Raw genomic sequence first — 16546 nt, forward strand, 5'->3', positions numbered from 1 at the left:
TCCCCCACACCATCACACCTCCTCCTCCATGCTTCACGGTGGGAACCACACATGCGAAGATCATCCGTACTCTGCGTCTCACAAAGACACGCCGGTTGGAACCAAAAATCTCAAATTTGGACTCATCAGACCAAAGGACAGGTCGTGTTTCTTGGCCCAAGCAAGTCTTCCTCGTATTGGTGTCCTTTAGTAGTGGTTCCTTTGCAGCAATTCGACCATGAAGGCCTGATTCATGCAGTCTCCTCTGAACAGTTGATGTTAAGATGTGTCTGTTACTTGAACTCTGTGAAGAATTTATTTGGGCTGCAATTTCTGAGGTTGGTAACTCTAATGAATTTATCCTCTGCGGCAGAGGTAACTCTGGGTCTTGCTTTCCTGTGTCCTCATGAGAGCCAGTTTCATCATAGCGCTTTATGTTTTTTGCGACTGCACTTGAAGAAACTTTCAAAGTTCTTGCAATTTTCTGGATTGACTGACCTTCATGTCTTAAAATAATGATTGACTGTCACTTCTCTTTGCTTATTTGAGCTGTTCTTGCCATAATATGTACTTGGTCTTTTACCAAATAGGGCTATCTTCTATATACCACCCCTACCTTGTCACAGCACAACTGATTGACTCAAATGCATTAAGATAGAACGAAATGACACAAATTCACTTTGAACAAGGTAACCTGTTAATTGGAATGCATTCCAGGTGACTGCCTCAGGAAGCTGGTTGAGAGAATGCCAAGAGCGTGCAAATCTGTCATCAAGGCAAAGGGTGGCTATTTGAAGAATCCCAAATAGAAAATATATTTTTATTTGTTTAACACTTTTTTGGTTACTACATGATTCCATGTGTTATGTCTTCACTATTATTCTACAACATAGACAACAATAGTAACAATAAAGAAAACCCCTTTAATGAGTAGGTGTGTCCAAACTCTCTCCATATCTCTCTCTAGGCCTCTGTAATATGCATAACTGAAGGTGTTTGTGTGTGTGTGTGTGTGTGTGTGTGTGTGTGTGTGTGTGTGTGTGTGTGTGTGTGTGTGTGTGTGTGTGTGTGTGTGTGTGTGTGTGTGTGGAATCAGATGTCCAAACCCTTAAAGCAGTTCAGGCTTTAAATCCCAATGGTTAAGTTAATTAAGGTTTGGGGGTTGGGTTAAAACAATAACAACTCCACGGTTAAGTTAAGCATTCATTCCGAATGGTTAAGAGTTAAGGATAGGGTACACAAACCATAACAGTGCCTGGCACTGGGCTTGAACGCACAACCCTTGGGGCCAGAGCTCATGGTTTACGCCCATCCACAACACCCTAGCCAACCCAGAGCCTACTTGATGGTAATAGCGCTCACCGTTGCCCCTAGTGACTGGTTTTAACATTATCTTCTGACATCCTGCTTACCTGGATGGAGGTCTAATTCGCAGTGGATCTTGAGCGACTTGGCCGATTCTAATACCCAGAGTGCTTTGCAGGAAAGATGAATGAAGGAGTCCGCTTCAAAAGGACTGGGCGAAGTCATCAATGAACAGCTAGACACACACACACACACACACACACACCCTCATCTGTGTTCCTATCGCGCGCTGTGATTCACACATTCATAAAAAGGTGTGTGTGTGTGTCTGTGTGTTTTGTGCTTTCCCAGTATGTTGTATGCTACTACAATCAAGCTTATAGCCACTGCAGAGGCACTGCACAAACACCGAAAAGGCGTGATAGGAATGAGAACTCACCATGGGAATGGAGCGGAGGAGGGGAGTGGAGGATAGGGGGATGACAGAGAGCGCGTGGGCCGGGGAATTTCCTGCACAAAAGGTGTGATTGTGTAATTGTGTCCCATGAGAGAGAGAGAGCGAGAGAGAAATATGAGTGCATATACTGTAGTTATAGCCTCCCTCACACCTTGACAAGTAACTCAACTTACTACTCACATTTACCATTCACAAGGGCAATTAACTTAAATCTTCTGAAACTGAAGTTCCACACTTGATCTGAATGATCTCAATTGGGCTAGGATGAAAGGAAACGAGATGCAGGCGTCGACCTTGTGTTTGTGTGTGAGTGTGTGTGAGTGTGTGCGTACGCGCGTTCACGTGCGTGGGCACCGAACACAGAGATCCTCTTCTACCTATCTAAACATGGATTCGTGTTGTTTATGGAAACTGGAGAAACCGGATTTCATTATCAATATTCAGTCCATGATTCACAGAACCCATCGACACAGCGTGACCTTAGTGAGCTTCTGACGTCACCAAGGGAGAATCGTCGTCAACGTGTCCATGCAGAGAGTGGTGCGCATAGTAGGCTATGCACGGCTGGAGGAGAGCGGCAAGTGGCAGAGGTGGTTACACTGCTTACAGCGTTGAAGCAATGCTAACGAAAGGATAGCGTCAGAAGACTGCACCGCGCTCCTCAAGTACTACTCTACAGAAAGGAAATCTAGATTTTTATTTCTTATATCCAGCGGCGTAAAAGAGGAAAAAGGACATAAAGAACTAGTAATTGTATTTCTTTTTTTCTTCTTCTCTGTCTCTCTGTCTTTGTGGCGTTGTCTCTCCTCTCCCCTTCCCCATCTCTCTTCTCCATCATCTCTCTCTCTCTCTCTCTCTCTCTCTCTCTCTCTCTTTCTCTCTTTCTCTCCCTTGCTCAACAGTCACGGACTGCGCTGGGGGGAAAGGCAATGCAGTTGAATGAAACTGGGGTATTGTTCGTGGTGGGAGATGCGCATATGGAATGATGCTATGTCTTTAGCGTACAGATGCATATGTTGTTTATTAATAAATAGTTTGTTGACAATAAAAAAACAATGACAGAAAACAAAAGATTTATAAATAGAAACCATCAAATGGAAATTGCATTGCGGGTTTGGTGACCTTCTCAGTCCTTTGCAGTGTGTCGGTGTGTACTGTATGTGTGTGCGTGTGCATGTGCGTGTGTATCCCTATGTGCGCGTGCGTGTGCTTAGTAGACAGGGAGGGAGTGAGGGAAAGGAGGGAGGGTTAGAGAGGAGAGGATACATTTGTGAATGGAGCTTGCTGGCTGTGCGCGCGCTGGCAGAGTTAAAATTAGCTCTGTGTTTTTTTTTGTCTGCGCAGCGTGTCAGTCAGACTAGAATCAAAACGATCTCGCAGATTTTAAACGTTTTTTTCTAAAAATAGAATAAATCACTGCAAGGTGATAGCTCCAAGCCTAATACGAAGGCTGACTTTCTGTCCCATTTTTCTGGTAAGAATATCATATATGGATGTATTTTTTTCTATTCCATTTGGACATGTTTTATATGTCGCTGCAGCTGCAATGGGGATTATATTTAGCTAATACTGTTTCTTTAGGTTACTAGTGTTTTTGTACGTTATTTCTGTTCCATTCAAGGAGGAACAAAAGGAAAACAATTTCATGGTAAATCAATGCGGTATGTAGAAAAGCCATATAAGGATGCATGTTTAAACTACCAGGCAACATATTTTGTTGTGCAATGTATGTGTAAGTGTCTCCAGCATCTATGTACTGAATAACGTATATCTATGCATTAAATATGATCTGTATGTTTGCAACATGAAGGTGGTATTACAAGGAAACATGCATTTAGTGTTGTGTTGTAATGTGTGTTACATGTGTTACAGTAGGCTATATACACTCACTTGCCAGTTTATTAGGTATACCCATCTAGTACCGGGTCGGACCCCCCTTTGCCTCCAGAACAGCCTGTATTCTTGGGGCATTCTACAATGTGTTGGAATGTTGGTCCATGCTGATGCGATGGCATCACGCAGTTGATTCAGATTGGACACCGGTACATTCATGCTGCAAACAGCCCAATCCAGCTCATCCAATATATGTTCTATTAGGTTGAGGTCTGGGGACTGCACGAGCCACTCAAGTAAACTGAACTTGCCATTGTTTTTCCACTCCTCAATTGTCCAGTATTGTTGATTGCCCACTGGAGCTGCTTCTTCTTGGTTTTGGCCGATAGGAGTGGAACCCGGTGTGGTCGTCTGCTGCAATAGCCCATCCGTGACAAGGTTCGACGAGTTGCCGTTCTGCACTTCACTGTTGTACTGTGCCATTATTTGTCTGTTTGTGGTCTGCCTGTTAGCGTGCAAGATTCTTGCCATTCTCCTTCGACCTCTGTCATCAGCCCATAGGACTTTTTTGTTTGTTGCACCATTCTCTGTAAAAAGCCAAGGAGGGTGGCCATTATGAGACACTGGATCCGGAGCGCCTGGCACCGACGATCATACCGTGCTCAAAGTCGCATAGGTCACTTGTTTTGCCCATTCTAACGTTCAATCGAACAGTAACTGAATGCCTCGATGCCTGTCTGCCTGCTTTATTTAACAAGCCACGGCCACTTTACTCACTGTCTGCAGGAGCGATCCATTTTCGTGAACAGGGTGGTGTACCTACTAAACTGTCCAGTGAGTGTATATAGGCTGTGTGTAGCACATTTCGCTATGTATATAAACATATAGGATCTGTATATAGGATATATTATGGTGGTTTTACAAAGAAGCATGCATATTGTGCTTTGTTGTAATGTCTGTTTATGTGTCACTAGCAGTAGGCTATATAGACAGTATAAATTGACTGTAGGCTATGTAGAGCATATCATATTAATCTATACATGTTGTGTTGTGTAATGTGTTATTAGCAGTAGGCTATACAGTGCCTTCAGAAAGTATTCATACCCCTTGACTTATTCCACATTGTGTTGGGTTACAGCCTGAATTCAAAATGAATTAAATTGACAATACCCCATAATGACGAAGTGAAAACATGTTTTTAGAAATGTTTGTTTTAGATGCATGTCAGCAAAGACACTACACAACACAACACAATACATTCATTGCACTATAAAGGCGACAAGCAGTGCCCACAAACTGTTAGGGTCTACATAAAGCTGTCCCGACAGCAGAGCTTTCTATTCAGCACAATGGAGTGAATCCTTACCACCGCTACACCTGGCTATCAGCGGAGCCTAGTCTGGCAGCGAAACAATTAATTCAGCCTCGTTTACTGCTTAAAAAAAACAAACAGCTGGTATGGCTGACTTGCTTAAACAAATGTGGTTTCTACTGACAATTGAGATGTACAAACTATGGCATGAGGGAACGATGAGCGGATAAGAAGCGTTCCATAATTTCGATTAAGACATTAACGAGCGAGCTACAGTAAGATGGACCTAGTCAATATAACTATGTGTTCAGCACTTTTTAAATATACAGCGAGAGAATGCAGAACATGGGCTGCTCTTACAGTATTTCCCCTGTACACCAAGTCAGAACCGTAGGATAAATAAAGGGGGCATATAAACAGACAATGAAACCTCTTACAATATTAGATGATGACATTTCTCAAAAACAGGTTATAGGCTACATGTGCAGCACCACCGAGTCAGAACAGTAACATTAGGCGAAAATAAGAGGTGAAAATAGACCAACATATTAGGGTGAGGAACATGGGCTACTAACAGCTTACTACACAACATATACTTAGTATTACATTTTAGCTACAGTATACATATCTCCCTTGCATATTACATAATTTATGCAGCAGCATACAAGACATTTTTGGACTCACCTTGGCTTGTGATGTGCTCACTGAATGTGACGCGGCGGTCTATTGTGGGCAGATTTTGGCATCAAATTTTGTCATCAAAGTCTGGCGCTCTCTGGATTTATGGTGGGAACTCGAAGAGAAAAAAAACACACAGCCACTCCATTGAATAGCAGGCTACTGGTTTCTTTGCAATACTTGCCGTTAGCCACTTCCAAAGGACTCATTATTGAATTTGCAAATGTCCAACTTCTTGTGAAATCTTTGTGTCCAATGGCCAATGAGCACCGATACGGTTTATCTATAATTTCTCTTCATTATTTCACTTCATATGACAAGGATTAAAAAGGATTTGCCAGTAGATTGTCAACTTGATTCGCCCGACTAGCATCACTACTCTGGACGGTTCTGACTTAGAATATGTGGACAACTATAAATACCTAGGTGACTGGCTAGACTGTAAACTCTCTTTCCAAACTCATATTAAGCATCTAAAATCCAAAGTTAAATCTAGAATTGGCTTCCTATTTGGTAACAAAGCATCCTTCACTCATGCTGCCAAACATACCCTCGTAAAACGGACTATCCTACCGATCCTTGACTTCGGCAAAGTCATTTACAAATTAGCCTCCAACTCTCTACTCAGCAAATTGGATGCAGTCTATCACAGTGCCATCCGTTTTGTCACCAAAGCCCCATATACTACCCACCACTGCGACCTGTATGCTCTCGTTGGTTGGTCCTCACTACATATTTTGCTGGCTCGCCCCACCACCACAGAAAGCACTGAGCTAGGCTGAAACACCTGTAATTTGGAGCTGCCTTACTCAATAAAACAAAAAAGAGACCATGTATGTATGCAGCTTTATTAACTCAATGATATATATATATGTTTTACATTGTTTGCAAACTGATAAGTGACACGTATTAATGCCAAAATAACACACAGAACAAGCAATTTTATTTTAGCTAAAAATGTGGGGCTATGCCCAACCTGCCCTGAATGACGGGCCGCTGCTGTACATACGTACTCACACGCCTGAGTCAATGCTTTGTACAACCACCTTTGGCATCGACATAAAAAAAAAGTTTATCTTTTTTATTTCACCTTTATTTAACCAGGTATGCTAGTTGAGAACAAGTTCTGATTTACAACTGCGACCTGGCCAAGATAAACAAAGCAGTGCGACACAAACAACAACACAGAGTTACACATGGAATAAACAAACATACAGTCAATAACACAATAGGAACAAAGTATATACACAGTGTGTGCAAATGAGGTAGGATAAGGGAGGTAAGGCAATAAATAGGCCATAGTGGCGAAATAATTAGAATATAGAAATTAAACACTGGAGTGATAGATGTGCAGAAGATGATTGTGCAAGTAGAGATACTGGGGTGCAAAGGAGCAAAATAAATAAATAACAGTATGGGGATGAGGTAATTGGATGGGCTATTTACAGATGGGCTACGTACAGGTGCAGTGATCTGTGAACTGCTCTGACAGCTGGTGCATAAAGTTAGTGAGGGAGATAGAAGTCTCCAGCTTCAGTGATTTTTGCAGTTTGTTCCAGTCATTGGCAGCAGAGAACTGGAAGGAAAGGCGGCCAAAGGAGGAATTGGCTTTGAGGCTGACCAGTGAAATATACCTGCTGGAGCGCGTGCTACGGGTGGGTGCTGCTATGGTGACCAGTGAGCTGAGATAAGGTGGGTTTTTACCTAGAAAAGACTCATAGATGACCTGAAGCCAGTGGGTTTGGCAACGAATATGAAGCGAGGGCCAACCAACGAGAGCATACAGGTCGCAGTGGTGGGTAGTATTTGGGGCTTTGGTGAAATAACAGATGGCACTGTGATAGACTGCATCCAACTTGCTGAGTAGAGTGTTGGAGGCTAATTTGTAAATGACATCGCCGAAGTCAAGGATCAGTAGGATAGTCAGTTTTACGAGGGTATGTTTGGCAGCATGAGTGAAGGATGCTTTGTTGTGAAATAGGAAGCCGATTCTAGATTTAATTTTGGATTGGAGATGCTTAATGTGAGTATAGAAGGAGAGTTTCCAGTCTAACCAGACACCTAGGTTTTTGTAGTTGTCCACATATTCTAAGTCAGAACCGTCCAGAGTAGTGATGGTGGGCGGGCGGGCAGCGATCGGTTGAAGAGCATGCATTTCATTTTACTTGCATTTAAGAGCAGTTGGAGGCCACGGAAGGAGAATTGTATGGCATTGAAGCTCGTCTGGAGGTTAGTTAACACAATGTCCAAAGAAGGGCCAGAAGTATACAGAATGGTGTTGTCTGCGTAGAGGTGGATCAGAGAATCACCAGCAGCAAGAGCGACATCATTAATGTATACAGAGAAGAGAGTTGGCCCGAGAATTGAACCCTGTGGCACCCCCATAGAGAGTGCCAGAGGTCCGGACAACAGGCCCTCCGATTTGACTCACTGAACTCTGTCTGAGAAGTAGTTGGTGAACCAGGCGAGGCAGTCATTTGAGAAACCAAGGCTGTTGAGTCTGCCGATAAGAATGTGGTGATTGACAGAGTCGAAAGCCTTGGCCAGGTCGATGAATACAGCTGCACAGTATTGTCTCTTATCAATGTCAGTTATGATATCGTTTAGGACCTTGAGTGTGGCTGAGGTGCACCCATGACTAGCTCAGAAACCAGATTGCATAGCGGTGACGGTACGGTGGGCTTCGAAGTGGTCGGTGATCTGTTTGTTAACTTGGCTTTCGAATACCTTAGAAAGGCAGGGTAGGATAGATATAGGTCTGTAGCAGTTTGGGTCTAGAGTGTCTCCCCCTTTGAAGAGGGGGATGACCGCGGCAGCTTTCCAATCTTTGGGGATCTCAGACGATATGAAAGAGAGGTTGAACAGGCAAGTAATAGGGGTTGCAACAATTTCGGTTGATCGTTTTAGAAAGAGAGGGTCCAGATTGTCTAGCCCGGCTGATGTGTAGGGGTCCAGATGTTGCAGCTCTTTCAGAACATCAGCTATCTGGATTTGGGTGAAGGAGAAATGGGGGAGGCTTGGGCAAGTTGCTGTGCGGGGTGCAGGGCTGTTGACCGGGGTAGGGGTAACCAGGTGGAAAGCATGGCCAGCCGTAGAGAAATGCTTCTTGAAATTCTTAATTATTGTGGATTTATCGGCGTTGACAGTGTTTCCTAGCCTCAGTGCAGTGGGCAGCTGGGAGGAGGTGCTCTTATTCTCCATGGACTTTACAGTGTCCCAGAACTTTTTGGAGTTTGTGTTACAGGATGCAAATTTCTGTTTGACAAAGCTAGCCTTTGCTTTCCTAACTGCCTGTGTATATTGGTTCCTAACTTCCATGAAAAGTTGAATATTGCGGGGGCTATTTGATGCTAACGCAGTATGCCACAGAATGTTTTTGTGCTGGTCAAGGGCAGTCAGGTCTGGAGTGAAGCAAGGGCTATATCTGTTCATGGTTCTACATTTCTTGAATGGGGTATTCTTATTTAAGATGGTGATGAAAGCACTTTTAAAGAATAACCAGGTATCCTCTACTGACGAAATGAGGTCAATATCCTTCCAGGATACCCGGACCAGGTCGAATAGAAAGACCTGCTCGCTGAAGTGTTTTAGGGAGCGTTTGACAGTGATGAGGGGTGGTCGTTTGACTGCAGACCCATTACGAACGCAGGCAATGAGACAGTGATCGCTGAGATCCTGGTTGAAGACAGCAGAGGTGTATTTGGAAGGCAGGTTGGTTAGGATGATATCTATGAGGGTGCCCGTGTTTACGGATTTGGGGTTGTACCTGGTAGGTTCATTGATCATTTGTGTGAGATTGAGGGCATCAAGCTTAGATTGTAGGATGGCCAGGGTGTTAAGCATGTCCCAGTTTAGTGACGATGAGAGAGATATTGTCTCTAGAAACATAATTTAAACCAGGTGAGGTCACCGAATGTGTGGGAGGTGGAACTAAAGGGTTAGCTAAGGAATATTGAGCAGGGCTAGAGGCTCTACAGTGAAATAAGACAATAATCACTCACCAAAAAAGCAATGGACAAGGCATATTGACATTAGGGAGAAGCATGCGTAGCCGAGTGATCATAGGGATCCAGTGAGTAGCTAGGCGGGCTGGAGACACGGCGATTCAGACAGCTAGCGGGCTGGAGCTAGCAAGCTAGCAGAGGGGCCTTAGAAGGTCGTTGCAACGGAAGAAGTCTGTTGTAGCCCTCTCGTGCAGTTACATCGGCAGACCAGTTATGATGGATCAGCAGGGCTCCGTGTTGTAAAAGGGTCCAGGCCAATTGGCAAAATAGGTATAGTGGCCCAAGAAATTGGCCAATGGGCCTCTTCAGCTAACAGTCCGATATGCTCCAGACAGCTAGCGGGCCGCGGCTAGCAGGCTAGCAGATGGGCATTAAAGGGACGTCGCGACGGAGGAGCCTGTTGAAATACCCCCTCGGGCAGATTATGTCGGTAGTCCAGTTGTGATGGATCGGCGGGGCTCCTTATCGGCAGTAAAAAGGGTCCAGGCCAATTGGCAAAATAGGTATTGTAGCCCAAGAAGTGGCTGATGGACCTCTTCAGCTGGCCGGGAGACGGGCCTAGCATAGGCTAGCTCCAGGCTAATTGGTGCTTGCTTCAGGACAGAGATGTTAGCCAGGAGTGGCCACTCGGATAGCAGCTAGCTAGCTGCGATGATCCAGCTGAAAAGGTTCAGAGCTTGCGGTAGGAGTACGGAGATATGGAGAAAAATAAGTCCGATATGCTCTGGTTTGAATCGCGCTATGCAGACTGGCAAGAGTTGTCCGGGCTAAAGGTTAGCTGATGGCCGCCAGCAGTGGCTAGCTGACTACTAGCTAGTAGCTAGTTAGCTGGCTAGCTTCTGTTGGGGGTTCTGGTTCTAAAGTAAAGAAAATAGCAGATCCAAACCACATTGGGTGAGGCGGCTTGCAGTAGAGTGTGTTGAAGTTGAGGTTAAGAAAAATATCAAAAATATATGCAAAGAAAAATATAAAAAAGATATATACGACAAGACGAAGACAAAGACATCTGACTGCTACACCATCTTGGGAAAAAAAGATGATTACTGCTGAGTCTTTCTAGGTACGTTTCTAAGAGCTTTCCACACCTGGATTGGGAAACATTTGCTTATTATTATTTTCAAAATTCTTCAAGTTCTGTCAAATTTGTTGTTGATCATTGCTAGACAACCATTTTCAGGTCTTGCCATACATTTTCAAGAAATAGTAAGTAAAAAATGTAACTCGGATACCCAGGAACATTCACTGTCTTCTTGGTAAGCAACTCCAGTGTACATTTAGCCTTGTGTTTTAGGTTATTGACCTGCTAAAAGCTGAAATCCTCTCACAGTGTCTGGTGGAAAGCAGACTGAACCAGGTTTTCCTCTGGGATTTTGCCTGTGCTTAGCTCCATTCCATAAATTTTTTTATCTTGAAAAACTCCCCAGTCCTTAACGATTACAAGCATATCCATAACATGATTCAGCTACCACTATGCTTGAAAATATGGAGAGTGGTACTCAGTAATGTGTTGTATTGGATTTGTCCCAAACATAACATTTTGTATTGAGGACAAAAAGTTGATTGCTTTGCCACATTTTTTGCAGTATTACTTTAGTGCCTTGTTGCAAACAGGATGCGTGTTTTGAAATATTTTGGGTGAATAAGTTGGGTGAATTTTGACAGAGCTGGTGTAACTGAGTCAGGTTTGTAGACCTCCTTGCTCGCACATGCTTTTTCAGTTCTGCCCACAAATTTTCTATAGGATTGAGATCAGGGCTTTGTGATGGCCACTCCAATACCTTGACTTTGTTGTCCTTAAGCCATTTTCCCACAACTTTAGAAGTATGATTGGGGTCATTGTCCATTTGGAAGACCCATTTGTGACCAAGCTTTAACTTCCTGACTGATGTCTTGAGATGTTGCATCAATATATCCACATAATTTCCCTACCTCATGATGCCATCTATTTTGTGAAGTGCACCAGTCCCTCCGGCAGCAAAGCACCCCCACAACATGATGCTGCCACCCCCGTGCTTCACGGTTGGGATGGTGTTCTTCGGCTTGCAAGCCTCCCCCATTTTCCTCTAAACATAACGATGGTCATTATGGTCAAACAGTTCTATTTTTGTTTCATTAGACCAGAGGACATTTCTCCAAAAAGTACGATCTTCGTCCCCATGTGCAGTTGCAAACCGTAGTCTGGCTTTTTTTATGGCGGTTTTGGAGCAGTGGCTTCTTCCTTGCTGAGCAGCCATTCAGGTTATGTCGATATAGGACTCGTTTTACTGTGGATATAGATACTTTTGTACCTGTTTCCTCCAGCATGTTCACAAGGTCCTTTGCTGTTGTTCTGGGATTGATTTGCACTTTTCACACCAAAGTACATTCATCTCTACGAGACAGAACGTGTCTCCTTCCTGAGCGGTATGACGGCTGCGTGGTCCCATGGTGTTTATACTTGCGTACTATTGTTTGTACAGATGAATGTGGTACCTCCAGGCATTTCGAAATTGCTCCCAAGGATGAATCAGACTTGTGGAGGTCTACAATTTTTTGTCTGAGGTCTTGGCTGGTTTCTTTTGATTTTCCCATGATGTCATGCAAAGAGGCACTGAATTTGAAGTTAGGCCTTGAAATACATCCACAGGTACACCTCCAATTGACTCAAATTATGTCAATTAGCCTATCAGAAGCTTATAAAGCCATGACATAATTTTCTGGAATTTTCCAAGCTGTTGAAAGGCACAGTCAACTTAGTGTATGTAAACTTCTGACCCACTGGAATTGTGATACAGTGAATTATATGTGAAATAATCTGTCTGTATAAAATTGTTGGAAAAATTACTTGTGTTATGCACAAAGTAGATGTCCTAACCGAGTTTGTTAACAAGAAATATGTGGAGTAGTTGAAAAACGAGTTTTAACGACTCCAAACTAAGTATATGTAAACTTTTGACTTCAACTGTAAATAATGTGCGTGAAATGCTAGATAGTGTATGGGATGTAAACAGAGAGGTCTATTTTCTTGGGGATCTGAATATTGACTGGTTTTCATCAAGTTGTCCGCTCAAGAGAACGCTTCTCACTGTGATCAGCGCCTGTAATCTGGTTCAGGTTATTAATCAACCTACCAGGGTGTTTACAAACACAACAGGAACAAGATCATCCACATGTATTGATCACATTTTGACTAATACTGTAGAGCTCTGTTCTAAAGATGTATCCATATGCATTGGATGCAGTGATCACATTATAGAGGCTACTGTATATCTAGGAGAACGAAGGTTCCAGAAGCTGGGCCTAAAATAGTGTATAAGATATCATAGAAACGTTTTTGCTGTGACTCTTATGTGGGTGATATAAAACATATTTTCTGGTTTGATGTGATTAATAATCCAACCTGCTGCACTTGATAAATTCATGAAATTGCTTCTTCCTATTATAGATAAACATGCACCTGTTAAGAAACTGGCTGTCAGAAGTGTTAAAGCTCCACAGATTGATGGAATTGAAAAACTGAATGGTTGAAAGAGATGGGGCCAAATTCGTGGCTAATAAGTCTGGCTGCTGACTGCAAATTGAGCAATTATGTGACTAAACTTAAGAATTTTTTGGGGGCATATTTTAAATGAAAGGATGTACTGTATGCTGATGATTCAACCAAATACATGTCAGCAACCACAGCTAATGAATTCACTGAAACCCTTAACAAGGAGTTGTAGTCAGTTTTGGAAAAGGTGGCCAGTAATAAACTGATCCTAATCATCTCTAAAAGCAAGAGCATTGTATTTGGTACAAATTATTCCCCAAGCTCTTGACCTCAGCTGAATCTGGTGATGAACGGTGTGGCTGTTGAACAAGTTGAGGAGACTAAATTACTTGGTGTTACATTAGATTGTAAACTGTCATGGTCAAAACAAATATTGTGCATTCAGAAAGTATTCAGACCCCTTCACTTTTTCCACATTTTGCAACATTAAAGCCTTATTCTAAAATGTATTAAATGGTTTATTTTCCTCATCAATCTACACACAATACCACATAATGAAAAGCAAAAACAGTTTTTTAGAAATGTTTGCACATTTATTAAAAATTAAAAACAGAAATGTCACATTTACATAAGTATTCAGACCCTTTGGTATGAGACTCAAAATAGAGCTCAGGTGCATCCTGTTTCCATTGAGATGTTTCTACGACTTGATTGGAGTCTACTTGTGGTAAATTCAATTGATTGGACATGATTTGGAAAGGCACACACCTGTCTCTATAAGGTCCCACAGTTGACAGTGCATGTCAGAGCAAAAACCAAGCCAAGAGGTCGAAGGAATTGTCCGAAGAGCTCCTAGACAGGATTGTGCCGAGGCACAGATCTGGGGAAGGGTACCAAAAAATCTCTGCAGCATTGAAGGTCCCTAAGAACACAGTGGCTTTGATCATTCTTAAATGAAAGAAGTTTGGAACCACCAAGACTCTTCCTAGAGCTGGCCGCCCAGCCAAACTGAGCAATCGGTTCACCTTCCAACAGGACAACAACCTTAAGCACACAACATCTGCTCTTTCCATGACATAGACTGAACAGGTGAAAGCTTTGATCCCTTTTTAATCACATTTTAAATCCACTTCAAATCAGTGTAGATGAAGGGGAGGAGACAGGTTAAAGAATACTTTTTAAGCCTTAAGACAATTGAGACATGGATTGTGTCTGTGTGGCAAGACAAAAAGATTGAAGTGGTATAGTAGTAGGAACACTGTTTGTGCGGTGGGGAGGGGGAGGGGGGGCAATTCACTATTAGGAAGGTGTTCCTAATATTTGTTTTACTCAGTATATATTTTATTTGAGTCAGGCGCTTTTGTTTCCAATGTTGATTGGATGGATGGATGATCTCTTTGTTTTTATTTGAGAAGTGACTTTATTCCTCTGTAGTAATGGACACCTCTGACTCACTCACTCTCTCCCTCTCCTCCTCAACCTGAATCCCTTAATCCTCTTCCCCTCTCTCCCACCTGGACTCCTCTCTCCCTCTCCTCTCCCTCTGTAGAATAATGTACTACAGTAACCATTATGCTCTGTATTCTCTATCTGGTTGTATCTTATTAAAGACGTTCCTGAATCTTACACTATGGTGTCCCGTCTCCTTATTAATACAGCCTGCTCTCTCCCTTCTTCTTCTTCACCTCCCTTCTTCCCTTCATCCAGTTATGATCCTCTCCCTAGCTGCAGCCATGAGCAGTGGTGGCCTTCCCCAGAACACTACTTCCTCTGCAACCTTTGATCCCTCATCCCTGGACCCCTGGCTTGACCCTTACCCTGACCTCCCTGGGGTCAACTCCTCCTCCGCAGTCCCCGTCCGCACCTCCACATCTGACCTTGACCTACGACCTCTGACCTCACCCCAGGTTAGTCATGATGTCATCAGGTTTTGTGAACATAAACGTACTGGTTTATGTTATAGCTTTTAAAAAATGTTGCTGACTATGTTAAGTAACTTTGGATATTTTGAAAACGTATTACTATTATTGTTGTCATAAACAGGATGTCAGCCCATGGGACGTGGCATTATGTGTCACAGGAACCCTCATCTCCTGTGAGAATGCTCTGGTCATTGCTGTCCTGTTCTACACGCCGACCCTTCGAGCTCCTATGTTCATCCTGATTGGTTCGCTGGCGTTCGCCGACCTCCTGGCGGGTCTCGGACTCATCCTAAACTTTGTCTTCATCTATCTGGTCAAGGGAGATGTCGTGACCTTGGTTTCCACGGGGATACTTATCGTGGCGTTCTCTGCGTCCATTTTGAATATCCTGGCCATCACTGTGGACAGGTATGGTGACATTGTATTTCTCTTTATGTTGTATTTCTGATTACTATAATTGCAGCGATGCAACTATGTACTGGAATTCTGAGTGTATCAGTTCTCACTAAGATGAAAACATGATCCGGACTAAATTAATCAGTTATCAGTATGAGTTAAACATGTTTTGGAATAGTCAGTGTGCCAGTGAAAACATGGACTGGACTGACAGTAATGTTCACTCCATTACAGGTACCTGTCGCTGTACAACGCGTTGACCTATCACACCGAACGGACTGTCCTCTTCACGTACCTGGTAATAGGGCTCATCTGGTTGGTGGGTCTGATCCTTGGAGTCCTCCCTGCCCTCGGGTGGAACTGTCTAGACGACGAAACGACTTGTAGCGTATGCCGACCAGTCACGAAATCCAACGCCGTTGCACTCGCAGTCTTCTTCCTATTGGTCTTTGCAGTCATGATGCAACTCTACCTACAGATCTGTAGGATTGCGTTCCGACATGCTCAGCAAATCGCAGTCCAACATCAATTCATCGCTATTTCCACGACCAAAGGAGTCCAGACACTCTCTGTGATTCTCTGCGCTTTCGCTATGTGTTGGTTGCCGTTCGCAATGTATTCTATAGTGGCGGACTCGAGTTATCCTATAATATATACATACGCCACTGTGCTGCCGGCGGCGTGTAATTCTGTTATAAATCCAATTATATACGCTTTCAGGAACCCAGATATACAGAAGGGGTTGTGGTTGGCGTGCTGTGGGTGTGTCCCGTCAAATTTGAGTCTCAGACCAAGGGCGAGGACCTCCAGTGATGTATAGGGAACCTGAACATACAGAAAGCTTGATTAACTGGCTCAGAGCGTGTGGAGGACGTTGCCAGGCCAGGCCAACGGGGAGATGGGAATGTCGAGCCCTGGAGAAGGGTTTCTGGCTGCGACCCCTCCAATCTCTCCCTCCCACCATACATCCAGTGATGTAGAGGTAGGGGTGTTTGGGTCGTCAGAGGAAGGGGATCCCCTCTCCTCCCCCCTTTCTCTAGGGGTGTGTTGACGTCAAGGCAAGATGGCACCCCTCCACGAACCTCTGACGATGTATAGGTTTGGGGTGTGGTGAGGTCAAGGTTCAAAGGTGACTAACAAGGCAAGGTCGACCCCCTTTTAGGACCTCCAACCTCCAACAATGTATAGGTT

At 43.6% G+C, this 16546-nt stretch overlaps 1 protein-coding gene across 1 annotated transcript; it reads left to right on the forward strand.

Annotated features, from left to right (window-relative positions):
* The first annotated feature begins 14746 nt into the window (after positions 1-14746).
* Positions 14747-16175, forward strand: gpr185b (G protein-coupled receptor 185 b). Its single transcript, XM_038995307.1, has 3 exons — positions 14747-14944; positions 15081-15367; positions 15590-16175. Exons 1-3 carry the CDS (start codon positions 14747-14749, stop codon positions 16173-16175), a joined length of 1071 nt encoding a protein of 356 aa, XP_038851235.1.
* Positions 16176-16546: the final 371 nt, after the last annotated feature.

This window comes from Salvelinus namaycush, chromosome 6, assembly GCF_016432855.1.
Source record: "Salvelinus namaycush isolate Seneca chromosome 6, SaNama_1.0, whole genome shotgun sequence".
In the NCBI taxonomy this organism is placed as follows: domain Eukaryota; kingdom Metazoa; phylum Chordata; class Actinopteri; order Salmoniformes; family Salmonidae; genus Salvelinus; species Salvelinus namaycush.